The 16,429-nt window shown below is 41.3% G+C and overlaps 1 protein-coding gene and 1 long non-coding RNA gene across 2 annotated transcripts in view; one reads left to right on the forward strand and one right to left on the reverse strand.

The window, feature by feature from the left end:
- trim37 (tripartite motif containing 37) overlaps positions 1–16,429 on the reverse strand; it is a 45,190-nt gene that overhangs the window by 11,042 nt on the left and 17,719 nt on the right. Inside the window, exons 16-21 of the mRNA XM_023342302.1 lie at positions 16,062–16,253; positions 15,004–15,137; positions 12,574–12,656; positions 6,356–6,592; positions 4,251–4,559; positions 203–355 (exon numbers count right to left, since the gene is read on the reverse strand). Coding sequence (XP_023198070.1) covers positions 203–355; positions 4,251–4,559; positions 6,356–6,592; positions 12,574–12,656; positions 15,004–15,137; positions 16,062–16,253 — 1,108 coding nt within the window. The remainder of the gene's footprint in view (positions 1–202; positions 356–4,250; positions 4,560–6,355; positions 6,593–12,573; positions 12,657–15,003; positions 15,138–16,061; positions 16,254–16,429) is intronic.
- LOC111610074 lies at positions 9,863–16,197 on the forward strand. Its single transcript, XR_002753484.1, has 3 exons — positions 9,863–9,981; positions 14,950–15,151; positions 16,109–16,197. It is a non-coding gene; the product is annotated as an uncharacterized LOC111610074 (long non-coding RNA).

Raw genomic sequence — 16,429 nt, forward strand, 5'->3', positions numbered from 1 at the left:
CTCCATAATGCCTCAGAACATTGTGGTGAAAAATTTAAAGCTAAACAGCAGTTTATCTGACTTAAGAAATGTTTAAACTCTCACTGTACTGGCTGCTGTTGTAAGACTGAAGTACAGTTGCAGCTTTTCTCTGCTACCCCTAATTCTAATTGTCCAATATACTTTATTGGGTTTGAAAAGAACTTGAAAAAGCTGGACTAACCTTCTCCAGCTCCTGTCCCATCTTTAGGATGCGGGCTGAGCTCTGCAGCGGACTCTGCTCCTCTGAGGTCATCCTTCATGTCCTCGGAGCTCCTCCATTTCACAAGCAAAGGCCCTCCGCTGCTGTCCAGAACGGGAGACAGAGACTTCCTGGCTGCAGACAGAAAAACACGCTGGAACAATCTAGGGATAATGTCACGTTTTAATACAATACAATGCCAGCTTTATCATGATTTAATTATACAAACAGATTTGACTTTATACTTCATTAATTAAGGCCAGAACACAGGAGTTTCTTCTCTTCTTTTGCTATAGTATTTCTAGGGCTGAAACAGATTAATCGTGATTAGTAATTATTAACCGATTATTTAAATAATTGTCAATGTTTGGTAATCAATTAATTGTTAGCTGGAGTATACAGACTCCAAAAAGGCAATTACCTCATAAAACTGTACAAAAAAATATACAGTTTGCATTTAAGATAAAAAAAAAAACAACTTTGTAAATATGTTCTGCCTTGAATACAAGGGTGTAGGTTTGGTCTAAGTTTTGGTGGGACCTTACAACTTACTGACCAAACCCCCCCCGACCATTTTTGACCGGGGGGGGCACCAAATTGGCTTAATAACCCTTCCCCGAACCATAACCATAACTTGATCATACATCTTGTGTATACTCAGCAGATCAGTTCAAGAACACTTCACTTTTTCCTTTTCAAAATTCAGCAGCGTAACCTGGTTTGTATTCACACTAGCTTAACTTAATTTAAGACTAACACTTCAAATGCCATATTTACTGAGATAATTTCACAGTATAACTAACACCTCACCTGGAGCCCTGAAGCTCCAGCCACCTCTCCATCGTTCTGCTCTGCCCCTTGCTCTGCTGTCTGAGCATCCTATGTGAAAAAGTATTACATAATTAACAGACCTATTCTACCTCACATTCAGTGCTGACCTTACTAAACACCGGACTTTACAACAAATGCGTTGCGTGATAGATATCTAACTTATGGGTCCACTCACTGTACTTACAGCCGAGGTAGCGAAATAACTTCTAATGTCTGTCGTCCTTTTCTTTTTTGGTGGCGACATGGTCTCGGAGACTCATAATAAATGTCAAACTCAGAAGGAGACGCGTTCACTTTCAGCACCATGGACCAAGCTTCCGTTCCGCGTGTGGCCAGCTGGCCGCCGCCTGTTGCAGCTAATCAAAGAACGTAGATCCACGTTTTTTGAGCCAATAGCGGCATGGGTCGTCATAGTTCATAACAGCGAATTTTAAAATGAATGCTACTACTGCGTAGTATATTGAAATATTAAACTAATCAGTGTAGATTTTCGTTTATTTATTTTGTTTTTGTTAAAAAATACAATTTTTTTTTTTTAATTAATATGGCAAAAATTGGTCGGGACTATTTTATATCCCTTGAATATTGGTCGTGACATGTCACGACCGTCCATACCCAAATCTACGCCCATGCTTGAACACAAATCTCAAAGTTTTAGCTTCACTTGGTTCAAGTGCTGTAAAAAATTCTATTAAGCACATTCTGCTGTCTAAATATTAACTGGCTAAATTAAAAAATAATCAACAGATCTGCCCAACACCATATTGATGTTAAGTCCAGCAGAAAGGCTTAAGCTGGGGGGGTGTGCTGTGGTGGCGCAGGGGGGTTAGCACGCCCCACGTTTGGAGGCCTTAGTCCTCGACGCGGGCGTCGCGGGTTCGACTCCCGGTCCCGACGACCTTTACCGCATGTCTTCACCCCTCTCCTCACCCTCCTTCCTGTCTGCCTACTGTAGAAAAAAATACGAGCCACTAGCGCCGCAAAAACTCTTCGGAGAAAAAAAAAAAAAAAAAAGAAAGGCTTAAGCTTTCATATCCTGATGTTAGAAATATCTTCTAGCTGCAGATGTATTATTTGCTACAAATGATAAAACATAAGCTAAAGGGGTGCTGTGTTGTTGCTTTTTAGGGAATAAAATGGTTATTTTCTCATTTTAAACAAATGAATTTTTTGCATTTTTAGTGCATTTCTAATTTTGTATAAAAAGGCTTAAGTGGTTAAATGAAAAATCTGCAGAATGTAACAACTTTATAACGTATTGTCAAAATAACAGATGGATGAATAAGTAGATGGATGCTCTACAGACAGACAACTGAATGAATGGATTGTTGCTTTGGAACATTTTTCTAATATGAGTCAAATATTCCTGTTCCAGGTCTTCCTGGTGACAGGAATAGGTAAGGCGCACACTGTGGGCTGTCAACCCAAGGAAGGCTGCTGGACCTGATGGCGTCCCTGGACGTGTCCTGAAAGACTGCGCCGATCAGCTGGCTGGAGTCTTCACCAGGATCTTCAACCAGTCCCTAGCCATGTCTACAGTCCCATCCTGCCTGAAATATTCCACCATAGTCCCCATACCCAAGAAACCTCACATCTCCTGCCTCAACGACTACCGGCCAGTGGCACTAAGTGGCACTAACCCCTGTGGTGACGAAGTGTTTTGAAAAACTGGTCCGGGGTCACATCACAGCACTTCTCCCTCCTGGCTTTGACCACCACCAGTTCGCCTACAGCGCCAACAGATCCACAGAGGACGCTGTGATCACGGCCCTCCATGCTGCTCTGTCACATCTGGAGCAGCAGGGGAGCTATGTGCGGATGCTCTTTGTAGACTACAGCTCTGCTTTTAATACCATCCTCCCTCACAGACCGGTGGACAAATTGGGGGACCTGGGCCTCCCTCACTCCACCTGCATGTGGATCCTGAGCTTACTGACCAACCGACAGCAGAGAGTTAGGGTGGGAAAACATACATCCACTGCCCTCAGCCTTAGTACTGGCTCTCCACAGGGCTGTGCGCTGAGCCCCCTGCTCTATTGTCTGTACACATACGACTGCACCTCTGCCCACCACAGCAACACCATCATCAAGTTTGCTGATGACACCACAGTGGTGGGGCTCATCTCAGGAGGCGACGAGTCAGCCTACAGGGGTGAGGTGGAACGGCTGTTGATGTGGTGCAGGGAGAACAATCTGCTCCTCAACAACTCAAAGACAAAATAACTCATAATAGATTACAGGAGGAATAAAACGGACATTACACCACTAACCATTGGGGGAAAATGTGTGGAGAGGGTAGCTGATTTCCGTTTCCTGGGGGTCCACATTGAGCAGGGCCTCACATGGAACATGAACACCTTCGAGGGTTCTCAGGAGGAACAACATCAAGAAGAAGCTGCTGGTGTCCTACAAGTGCTCCATAGAGAGCATACTGACTTACTGTATCTGCGTAAGGTATAACAGCAGCACTACGGCTCAAAGGAAAGCTCTCCAAAGGGTTGTGAATACAGCCCAAAAAATCATTAGCTGCCCTCTCCCCTCACTGGAGGACCTACACAGCGACCACTGTCTAAGAAAAGCACAACACATCACAAAGGACACTTCTCACCCCAGAAATTCTCTGTTCACACTGCTGCCTTCAGGCAGAAGATACAGAGCAACCAGAACAAGAACCAACCGTCTCAGAGACAGTTTTTACCCGATAGCAATAACAAAACTAAATGCAATCAAAAACAACCATTAATCATCATGAATGATGTATGTGAGAATGTGGCTGTTCTTATTTATTAGTTTTTTTTGGGGCGGGGGGTTAACAGTTATTTGTTAATTCTTACATTGTGTGTGAATTGTGAGACAGTTATTTTTTGTTTTTAAGCATATGCACTGACTGATGGCACCATTTAAATTTCGTTGTCCTTGTGACAATGACAATAAAAATTTATCTTATCTTATAGAAAGTGTATTTTGCAACACTTTAAAGTAAAGATGATTCTGGATTATTTGAGGAGCAGCAGGAAACGATAACTGCTAACATAAATGTAAAACAATATGTAGTTCATGATGACAACAGCTCTCGAATATTTACTGCCAGCCTTAAACTCTGCCTCTGCATCAGTGCATTTTGCTGGTTAACTGCTTTCCTACTTTAAACTATTTTAAACAAACAAAAGTAGATGATTAGAGTTTTTTTGGTCCTTACTGGGTAGGCAGGCCTTGGACCGAGTCACAGCTGCTTGTCCCACCTGCTCCAGACCGTCGCCCTTATGGCAAGCCGGCAGCTCTGAACTGGCAGAATGAGCCGAAGCCTCCTCCATGCCGAAGCCACCAGATGGGCCAGGTCTGGGCTCCCCAGAGTCGCGCGTCTCCAGTACTTGACTCTTGACGTCAGCCATTTTGCTGCGGACCTCCGCCATCTGAGCCTTGAGGCGGATCAACACGCCTGAGTCCGGAGCTGATCGCCGCACCACCTGTGGCCGCCGCTCCCGCTCTTTTCTGGAGTGAGCATGGGCTGCAGAAAACCAGAACAAAAACAAAAAGGAATCCAATAGAATATTCAATATATAGAATATTCCAGAATCACACGGCATGTAGATGTAGGGAGAGGAAAGGCTTTAGCCACTCAACCTCTTGTGGTTAGTGACATCGACTAACTCACTCGCTCTTTGGTTACCTAGTAGCAACCTGCTGGATTACCAGCAGCTTCAAGTTTCCCACAACTTTGGCTACTTAACAACAACCTGTTGAGTAACTTGCACAACAGCAGTTTAGGTTTTGCTACCGTGCCTCATAATTGCTTAAAAATAGGTATATAGTTTGACAGTGTGTTAGATATTGAAACCAAAAAAGAAAATCAATAATTATCAATATCGACCGATATGAAACTCTTTTATTGAAATGAGGTTTTGAACCATATCATCCAGCCCTAACAAGGATGTAGTTTTGCTCAAAAGTTGTGAAAATTCGTGGTCTGCTTATTTCCAAATTTTATCTCAGGGATTTATTTAGGATCATGAAAACAAACAATATTGTATTTCGTACAAATACAACAAATGTATCTTTAAGACAGAAAAGACTTTAAAATATCTTTCTTCAGGGCATGCTGTGGTGGCGCAGGGGTTAGCAGGCCCCACGTTTGTTGGCCTTGGTCCTCGACGCGGACGTCGCGGGTTTGAGTCCCGGTTCCGGCGACCTTTGCCGCATGTCTTCCCCCCTCTCCTCGCCCTCTTTCCTGTCTGCCTACTGTCTCAAAAAAATACGAGCCACTAACGGCGCAAAAACTCTTTGGAGAAAAAAATGGAAAAAATAAATATATATATAATATAAATTAGAAAATAAATATGATGAAGTGATATGGCATTGAATAAGCTGATGTTTGGTTGAGTAGTTTTTGTTTATGTTTTGTGTATTTGAAATATACTGTATCTGTGTTCTGAGCTGAACAGCTACTTTTCTTATGTGAATAGGGGGCAGATATTAGAACAGATTAGCGATCAACATTCATTTTTGCATGTTTATGTCAATAGGAATTTATTACTCTCCATTTCAGAAAATATATCTAAAAAATCCTTCTATGCTGGAAACGTAGCATATATTATCATTTTTTAAAAAGTCGGGATTTCTTTAACTTAGTTAATATTCCTGCCACTAGATAATTAGACTGATCACAGAAGCCGTCCATGCTGTCTTTCTGTGTTTAGAGTACAGAAATCATGTCTGGCTTTTATTATGTGATGTCATAATGTAACAGCTCAGCGGTTTTCCCTGCAAAAACACAAGTAACTTTTCAACAAGATAAAGACATGTTGTCTTAAATCAATAATTCTTTCATACAAAAACTACAGTTCCACTGGCAGATTATTTCACTTATAATTTGCTATAGGAAGTAGAAGATTTTAATTAATATTAAGGAATTATCAACTTAAAACAAGCTTCTATATATTTTGCAAGATTTACTTGTAAGTTAGTTTTGCCTTATTTTAAGGTTACTAAGATATTTGTATTAGAACTCTAGACTAAAGTACTCGGTAAGATTTTGTGTTTTCATGTAACAGGGCAACAAATTTGTTGTTTTTCTTTGTCGATCATATCTCATGAAATTAAAATAAATCTGTTTTTGAGTATAAAGATTTTTTACACTAAAAAAATCTTTTAATTGTAAAAACATTAAAAGAAATAAATATCTGCATAACTGTCAAATGTGACTAACAGTCAGGCTTTAATCTGAGCTACATAATCATATTTTATTTAAGAGAAACTCTGAGTCTCTGAGTCTCTTTCACAATGATTTATGTTTCGTGCCCTGACCTTGGCTGTGGAGCAGAGACACCGGAGGCCGAGGCTGGAGGCCCCACAGAGATTCCACACTGCTGCGCTCCTTCAGGTCCAGCAGCTGGATCAGGATGACTGGATCGATTTCCAGAAGGCTGCTGCTGCCTGGCCCAACAGCACCTCCAACGGGAGGAGCAGAAGCTGAGCCCCCGCCGCTACTACGACCTGCAGTCACGCCTCGATGCGATGAGAGCATGCTGGAGCTGAATCCACCTGCCAATGAGAAAGTATGATAGAACCCCAGGTTCATATGGCTCTGATTTCTATGAAGAAACATGTGAGCTTCATGGTTTTCATTCAGTATTCACTAAGTATCAAAAATGTTCCCAGTGATTTTACCAGATATATTTCCACACTGTTGAGACTGGTTGGTTGGCTATACTCATTGGTTGGTTGGTAACACAAAATGGTTGGTTGGTCAGACAGAGTGAGTGTTTGGTTGGTTGGTTAGACTGGTACGTTTAGATAAAAGGATGGGGGAAATGTATGGAGCTCCAAATATTTTAAAATGTCCAAAGCTGGAATCAAATCCACAACTCTTGGACTGAGTTGAAGTGGGTTAGGGTTAGTTAGTTGTGGGAGGCAGACAGAAGCATGGAGTATAAGAAAAGGGCAAGGCAAATTTTAAATATGCCCTACGTTTTATTGAAAGAAATGAGGACACAATCAAGTCAAATCATATTGCAAGGAAAATGAAAAACAACTGCAGACATGATTTCTGGAAGAAAAGAAAATGATTAATTACAGTACACAACAGGTCTGCCAGCAAATGTTGATAGTGTAAATGGAGCAGAGGAAATTACTCAAATGTGGCAGAAGCATTATTATGAACTATTTAACTCTGTTAAAATCTCCCCATATACTGTATATACAGTACATACACAGACACATATATCTATACAGACAGACAGACAGACAGACAGACAGACAGACAGACAGACAGACAGACAGACAGACAGACAGACAGACAGACAGACAGACAGACAGACAGACAGACAGACAGACAGATAGATAGATAGATAGATAGATAGATAGATAGATAGATAGATAGATAGATAGAGATGGCATAGTTACTTTGAAAAGGTAACTTTAATCAGATTACTGATTACTCCTTGAAATAGTAACAGTTGGATTACTGACTACTTGATTTGGAAAGTAACTAAGTTACATTAAAAGTAATTTTTTTAGTTACTTTAAGCAGCTGCTAACAACAGCGCTACGCCTCCTGTGAAAATTACACTAAGCTTTGCAAATACTTAATTGTAAGCTATTTTATAATGGTAACATCAACAATGTGTCTCCACTTATAAGGTTGAACTGAAGAGGAGATTGTTTAATGGTTACAACAGTACAAAAAAGAAAAAAACGTGAGTAAGTTGTGTGGTCCACTGTTGTCTGGAAAACTCTAAGAAGGATTTTAAAGCCCCCATATCACCAGCCTCCAGGTTCTGCGTTATGGCCCTGCGTTTGGTGTCAGAGCGCAGCACACAACGCTCCTCCTGCGGCTCCACAACTCACATGGCTGCACAGATTTGTGACACTTATCTTAATCTTAATAATTATAATGGCGTTTAGTTGCCATTATAATTATTGGCAACTACGGATACGTTTATTCGTGGCCGCTTTCACGTTTATTGCGCTGTTCATATTAGTCTCGATGTTTGCAGTTTTTTGGAGCGCAACGCGAAGTTCGATGTCATTCAGAGGTAATATATTAACTTGACATTAACAAAGACACAGCGCGACGGATCATCCGGGAAATGATGGACGGGAGAGCCTGACTAAAACTACCTTAATGACGGACAAATTCTGGAATTTATTACGAGTCTCTGCTTATTTCCAAGCCCAAATGAGTAACTTCACATTCAAAAACGAGCCCAAAAAGGCGCAACCCGCCACTCATTAAATTTGCAAGCGACTTTAAAAATAAAATAAAAAGCCCAAAGCCACTTCTAATAATCGGACTTGGCGACAGACATTCAAAATAGTTCCTGTTTTTCTACCAACAAAATGCGCATCTCCCTCCATTGTTTACATTTCTGTCGCATAGAAACGTTGGTCACTCCACAAGACACGTAGAGGAAATACGATTAAATAACAAAAGAATTTACTAAAGCACAGTAACGCAAAGTGATTTCGATAAGTAACTGTAATCTGACTACTGGATTTGAAATAGCAACGCGTTCGATTACTTGTTACTAGGCCTGTCAAATCAATCAATCGTACGATAAATTAAAACTATAATTATATAATTAAACTATTTTAATTATCGTCTCTTCCGGCCTTTTTCTCTTTCTGTTGATGACACTGAATTAAAAAAAGGCTCAACTCCGGTGCTCTCCATAGACCCCCCCCTTACTCATTTCCTTAGTGTAAAGCCCAGCGCAGACGACACGATCTTAGAGCTGTCGGCCGATTGTCGGCCCATTTTCAAAACCTGACAGACCACACATTAGCCGACAGAAATCCTAGGTATAACGGTTCGATCGGTTCGGTCCTGCCGTGTGGTGTCCAACAATGGGCACAAAATAATCGCTATAGAAGTCCAGTGAACTAATTTTAAAACCAGGCATTAATTAATGCTTTACTACAATCTACCTGCAATGCATGTGGCTAGTGTCAGAGTAAAGTCCTGACTGAATGAAAATCATTATAACCTATTTACGTCACGTTAACGAAGAACAGCTGAAAAGTTACCGGGTTTATCAACTGGTAGCAATTTCGCTCCAACTCCTCCTCTTGTCATTTCTATATTCTTTGCATGTTGAATAAACATTAATGTTGTTTCCACATATCATCTCCGATGTCCGCTGGACTTCGGATTGCGCTGTGTCAGCTGTTTGGGATTCCCCGACGTAATTTCCCCTCAGAAAGCAGGGAGGAGAATCCAGGCTTTCTGATTGGCTACCTGTCACATTCAACAGGCTGCTTTAAGCTCCCAGTGGGGAAAACCCCTGATTTGGATCGGAGCAGCAACGACGATCTACCGTAACACACCACACAATCTTAGAAAGACCAACGTTCTAAGATTATTGTAGAAAAATAGGAGCAAAAAATCATGTAGTGTGAACTATTGCATCAGGTAGTTGATGTGCCCATCTTCTCTATTTAAATCTAATTATTACTGAAGGGCAACATAATATACAGACTTCATAATCTTTACTCTTTTAGTTGAATGCAGTATTTATTTCCACTTTTACTTTATGTTGTTTAGTTTTTTTCCAAGTGCGTTTTTTGTTAATGGAGACTGAGAATCCATTTTATTTTTGTTTGTGGTTGTTTTGTTTATCAGCTCCAGTGTTAAGTGTTCTTTTGAAAATAAAGTGTATTTATCTTTGGCAGGAAATCACATGCATTATTATTGTAAATGACTTTTCTAATATTTTGTGTCTCCTCATGTCATGTATTTGTTGACATGATAGTCGATGCTTTTATTTTGAAAGGGCTTGGAACGGTAAAGTGACTGACGCAAAACGGTAGAAGTAGCGCGGCCGTTCGGGCAGAGAAAGTTGACATGAACGAGTCGGAGTGAAGGGGAGATAGTTGGGGTGTGATTCAGGGTGACAATCGGTTGGTTGGCGCTTGGTTGATGAGGGAACAAGGTGAGTGTGTTATGTATATATGTTTATTTTTCCTGCGGAACGTGTATTTCTCTATTGGGTGTGACGGTTGTGTTTTGCCACTAGATGGTGCTGATTTACTATGGTCAACCGTCAACAGTTGAAATACGTTGCATTTTATTTCGTGACAGGGATTTTGGATTTTAATAAATACATTTATTGTAAAACATAATTTTAGCATAGAAGGTAAAAGATTTATATGTTAAGGTCAGAACAACACTGTTTGAGTACTAATGTTATTTTATTTGTATATTTTGTAGCTCTTACGGTGAGTTCACAATAAAAGGCTGTTCAATAAAGGACTGTGAACCATCAGTTTAAGAGACCATCTTATTCAACCGGGACGCTACAATTATGTCATTTCCATTAAATCAGTGTAAAAGGTCTTCAAACAATATTATCGTTTATCACAATAATTTCTGAGACAATCGTTCAGCAAAATTTGCTATCGTGACAGGCCTACTTGTTACTGAAAAAAGTGGTATATGTGTGTGTGTGTATACACACTGCTCAAAAAAATAAAGGGAACACTCAAATAACACATCCTAGATCTGAATGAAAGAAATATTGTCATTGAATACTTTGTTCTGTACAAAGTTGAATGTGCTGACAACAAAATCACACAAAAATCATCAATGGAAATCAAATTTATTAACCAATGGAGGCCTGGATTTGGAGCCACACACAAAATTAAAGTGAAATAACACTACACGCTGATCCAACTTTAATGTAATGTCCTTAAAACAAGTCAAAATGAGGCTCAGTATTGTGTGTGGCCTCCACGTGCCTGTATGACCTCCCTACAACGCCTGGGCATGCTCCTGATGAGGTGGCGGATGGTCTCCTGAGGGATCTCCTCCCAGACCTGGACTAAAGCATCCGCCAACTCCTGGACAGGAGACCATCCGCCACCTCATGTGGTCTGTGGTGCAACGTGACGTTGGTGGATGGAGCGAGACATGATGTCCCCGATGTGCTCAATCGGATTCAGGTCTGGGGAACGGGCTGGCCAGTCCATAGCTTCAATGCCTTCATCTTGCAGGAACTGCTGACACACTCCAGCCACATGAGGTCTAGCATTGTCCTGCATTAGGAGGAACCCAGGGCCAACCGCACCAGCATATGGTCTCACAAGGGGTCTGAGGATCTCATCTAGGTACCTAATAGCAGTCAGGCTACCTCTGGTGAGCACATGGAGGGCTGTGCGGCCCTCCAAAGAAATGGCACCCCACACCATTACTGACCCACTGCCAAACCGGTCATGCTGAAGGATATTGCAGGCAGCAGACCGCTCTCCACGGCGTCTCCAGACTCTGTCACGTCTGTCACATGTGCTCAGTGTGAACCTGCTTTCATCTGTGAAGAGCACAAGGCGCCAGTGGAGAATTTGCCAATCCTGGTGTTCTCTGGCAAATGCCAAGCGTCCTGCACAGTGTTGGGCTGTGAGCACAACCCCCATCTGTGGACGTCGGGCCCTCATACCATCCTCATGGAGTCAGTTTCTAACCGTTTGTGCAGACACATGCACATTTGTGGCCTGCTGGAGGTCATTTTGCAGGGCTCTGGCAGTGCTCCTCCTGTTCCTTCTTGCACAAAGGCGGAGGTAGCGGTCCTGCTGCTGGGTTGTTGCCCTCCTACGGCCTCCTCCACGTCTCCTGGTGTACTGGCCTGTCTCCTGGTAGCGCCTCCAGCCTCTGGACACTACGCTGACAGACACAGCAAACCTTCTTGCCACAGCTCGCATTGATGTGCCATCCTGGATGAGCTGCACTACCTGAGCCACTTGTGTGGGTTGTGGAGTCCGTCTCATGCTACCACGAGTGTGAAAGCACCACCAACATTCAAAACTGACCAAAATATCAGCCAGACAGCATAGGTACTGAGAAGTGGTCTGTGGTCCCAACTGCAGAACCACTCCTTTATTGAGTGTGTCTTGCTAATTGCCAATAATTTCCACCTGTTGTCTATTCCATTTGCACAACAGCAGGTGAAATTGATTGTCAATCAGTGTTGCTTCCTAAGTGGACAGTTTGATCTCACAGAAGTTTGATTTACTTGGAACTCCAAGTAAATCAAACTTCTGTGAAATCAAACTGTTTAAGGGAACACTTAAACAACACAATATAACTATATTGTGTTGTTTAAGTGTTCCCTTTATTTTTTTGAGCAGTGTATATATATATATATATATATATATATATATATATATATATATATATATATATATATATATATATATATATATATATACTGTATATGCAGGGTTTCCCGCAGAAAACTTGGTAAGCCCGGTGGAGCTCCTGTCATCTGTCATAAATGGCCACCGCATAAAAAGTAATCATTTCTCTCAGCATGAACTCTGAAAACACTGGATGTGAGGAGGTCTATTCTTAAGGTTGTCTGCAAAGTCAAACAGGTTTTAACAAATGCAGTTTTGAGCTGCGTGGCAACTTTTTTATGAGACCCTAGAGGACATGAGCAGACAATAAGTACAGATGCTATTGCCATCTGTTAATAGCTGGGGGAGTGGCACATAGAAACAATCATGTAAAGTAGCAGCTGTTTGGATCATACCTGTGGCTCCGGCCAGGTCTTCAGAAAGCTCTCCTTCTTCTGCCTCCAGGCTTCCCATGAAGTCTACATCATTTTCTCCTGACCTGAGCAAAAGGGATAGGAAACAAACTTCAGTTCAGTTTATGGCCCTTTAAAGGTGATCTATTATGCTTCCTTGCAGGGCCGTGCAGAGACCTATGGAGGGGCAGGGGCTCAAATTTAAAAAAGGGGTACATTGAACAAAAACTCCGTACAACAACATAGCAACAACCCATATTAATCAAGAATCTAATTGGATCCTACTATATCATTGCCATCATGCGAGAAAATGCAAAGCAAATATAGTCTATATTTTCCCCAACAGGTATAAAGTTTCTGTTTCTGCTGCTGAGAGTCCTGGAGGGCTGAGCTGATCTGAGACTGTAGCTGTTAAACAGACCAGATGAGAGAAAGTCACTGGTTATGAAATAAGCAAAATTGCTGCCATTTTACTAATTAAGCCCTAATAATATCTATTTTACCTCTAGAACTGCAGATTGATTTATAGATCAAAAAACTCAAAGGGGTTAACTCTATATAATAGTTTGTTATTAGCACCTCTGAGACCTAGACTGGAATATCAAGGTAAAGAAAACTCAGTAGCGGCTGGTAGAGGCCATTCAGGGGCCTCCAGACATTCAGTTGACCTTCAGACACTCAGGTACCCCTAGAAATGGTTTAATTGTAACACAGATCATAGATCTAAACCTGTAGCATCTTTTATGGAGAATGACAATGTTATTACATTTTATTTAATGCATTCAGCTGAGAAAAATAAATAGTGCATTTAGGATTTAATTAGGAAGTTTACTTTGTAAAAGTTTAAAGAATCATCATGATAGTTTAATTGTTGTGTTACCATGGCTACAATATGGTGTAATCTTTGTGTTTGAATTGGGTTTGTTCACAAATACATCACAGCAAATAACCAATAATCAGTGATTGATTTTAAACTCTGCCAATAAACCTGGTCTCCCTCTCACAGATTCACCTGATCGACATTTAAACATGTTAGTCATGCTGAGGTTCTTAGTGGGAAGGGTTCCGGGGGCAGGAGGTTCTGTCTAAGGCCCCATATTACCTTGAGCTGGCCCTGGAGGAACAGCCGCTGCGATGCGCATCTCTGGAATCTACCTGGAATCTACCTGGAATCCCCCGGTGGCCCCTGTCAGTCCGCCGATGCTTTGGGGACATTTTGATTCATTTAATTGTGGCATGTTTGGCTTTTTGCTGCGGTTCCAATTATTGCTACAATATTTTCTCTGATGTTTATTTTCTGAACTCTAAATGTTCAGGCCGAATCTTCCTTTAACACTTGAGGTTCTGCAGTAACTTCTGTTTACAGCCCAGAACCTCCAGCCCAGATCTCATCAACACCGGCTTTAAGCCGCCTGGTAGAAACGTTAAGGAGAAGCAAAGCGAACAGAGAGCAGGTGGTACCAGGTGGTACCGGGGCTTTGTTCTGCGTTGCGAAATGCGGTGACAGTCGGTACCGTGTCTTATATCAGGATGTCTGATATAAAGACAGATATTCTTTATATCTGTCGGTGGACCGACTCAAGCTGCCTGTAGCGAACCGGGTTTTTAGCAGAATGATCAAGTTAAAGTCAGAAGTTTTCTCTGTAGCTGAAGCATTTCTGTGTTTAGGGGCGAGGCGGGTTTTGTCCCGCTATTGCAAGGACGATTATAAAAATAGAAATAGAAACAGTTTTTCTAGAGTCAATATCTTGCCCATAATTTGATAGTTAGAGGACACAGATCCGCCCCCCTCCTCCTCACCATGGACCCGGTGTCTGAACAACATGGAGGCTCTGAGAGTCATTATTAGACTGAGGGCAGCCAGACTAGTTTATTTTTACTAAATTATTATATTTAGCTAAATATTATTGCTGAGGCAAACAGGCCTTCTGACATACAGATTAAAAATAAAAATAAAATAAAAAAATTTGGGGAAAAAATAAATAAAACTCAAAAAGGGCACTAGCGGCATCAAGGATAAAAAGGGCAGGGGCTCAAGGCCCCCTTGCTCCCCCCTCTGCACGTGCCTGCTTCCTTGACCAGGTTGGGATATGGCTGTGGCCAACACAAATCATGTTCATCAAATTTATTGCACAAAATCACTCTTAATCAGTCTGTAGTCTGGTCAGTTCTACCTATTTTGAGCTCCTTTCAAAATGACTATACAACCGTACATCTTGCCTCCTGCACAATCACCAAAAATGCAACAAGTGGTTTCTGAATGGTAAGTCAACAGCTGGGCCTGTCGCAATAAGCAATAAATAATTCATCTTGAAAAAATATTTAAATGAGCTCAATAATTTCCATTTGTATGACTTGTTTTCCCTTCTGTCTCAAAAGGTTCTTTCTGAATGTTTTAAAAAGGTGGCAGACTATGAGAGAGGTTCCACTCACATGGTCTCCTCGTCTATGTCGTTCTCCTCCGTGTTGCTGGTGGCTGTGGAGCTTCCTGAGGTGCTGCTGCCATCCAGTGGGTTCACCTCCTCCTCAGTGAGGCAATCAACCTCCAGGTCTCCGTCAGACAGTTCCTGAACAACAACAAGTAGGTCAAATCTACAGAACCTGCATTCCTGCTGACAGGCAACAGAGAAGCAGACTTGTCTCTAAAGTAACAACAACTTTTGATTTGGAAAGTCCGAACTTTCCAAACTCAAATCTCCAGAAATCTGGAAGTTGTCCGATTGTTAATGTAGAAATACAAACCTAACTGTGAATTTATAAAACATAATTCAACAGAAGCAAGGAAGGAAGAAAGGAATAAAAGAAGGAAAGAACGGAGAAAAGGGTGAAAGGACAGAAGGAAAGGAAGAAGGAAAGAAGTAATGAAAGAAGCAAGGACAGAAAAAAGACAGAAGATAAAGGGAAAATGGGAAAAATGAAGGAAGACAGGAAAGGAAGGGAAAAAAGAAAGTGAGGAAGGAAGGGAGAAAAAAGAAGGGAAGAAAAGATGTGAGAAAGAATAAAGTGAAGGAAGAAAACAAGAAAGGAATGAAGGAAGGCAGGCAGAAATAAGGGAAGGAAAGAAAGAAAGAAGGAAGAAGAGGGAAACAAGAAGGAAAGCAGGAAGATAAATGGAAGGAGGGGGAAAATTAAAGAAGTAAGGAAGGCAGGAAACAAAGAAGCAAGGAAGGAAGGATGGAAAGGAAAGAAGGAAAATAAAGGAAAGAGGCAAAAGACAAAAATTAGAAAACAAAATGTAAGAAGCATGGAAAAAAGGAAGAGAGAAAGGAAGGAAGATAAAGGGAAAAAAGGAAGAAAAGGAAAACATGAATCAAGGAAGAGAGAGTGACTGGATGACTATTACAGCTGGGTTCAGGTTAGAAATAATCTCTTATGCATTTATTTTTTTCTTCTCCTTACATTTTTTTAATGAAACATATGAGCAAAAACACACTCTATCTATGAAAATTCAAATTATCTCTCAGCTACCACTTTGGTCTTACAAATCTTACATTTGAGTCGTCATGCTGCGTTCTTTCCTCCTCTTCTCCTTTCTTAGAGTTGCTCAAAGTGGTCTGGGCGTCGTCATCACTCTTCACTGAGCCAGGGTCTCTCTCAGACGTTGCGGTGCCTGCAGTCAGTCTCAGGTCAGGGGGCGAGGAGCTGCGGGATGTCTGACGACGAAACAACTCAATGGCCAGCCTCTGACGTCACACATGAATTAAACAGGTTAGAAAGGGTTTTGCAGGCATTACCAACTCAAATTTAAGACTTTAAGAACATTAATCGTAAGACCTGTATAATGACAGAAATGAAAAAAAAAATAAAACGCGTATTTTATGAAGCACTTTTTTCAAGAATGCATGTAGCACTGAGCAGA

This window comes from Xiphophorus maculatus, chromosome 11 (genome assembly GCF_002775205.1).
Source record: "Xiphophorus maculatus strain JP 163 A chromosome 11, X_maculatus-5.0-male, whole genome shotgun sequence".
NCBI lineage: Eukaryota > Metazoa > Chordata > Actinopteri > Cyprinodontiformes > Poeciliidae > Xiphophorus > Xiphophorus maculatus.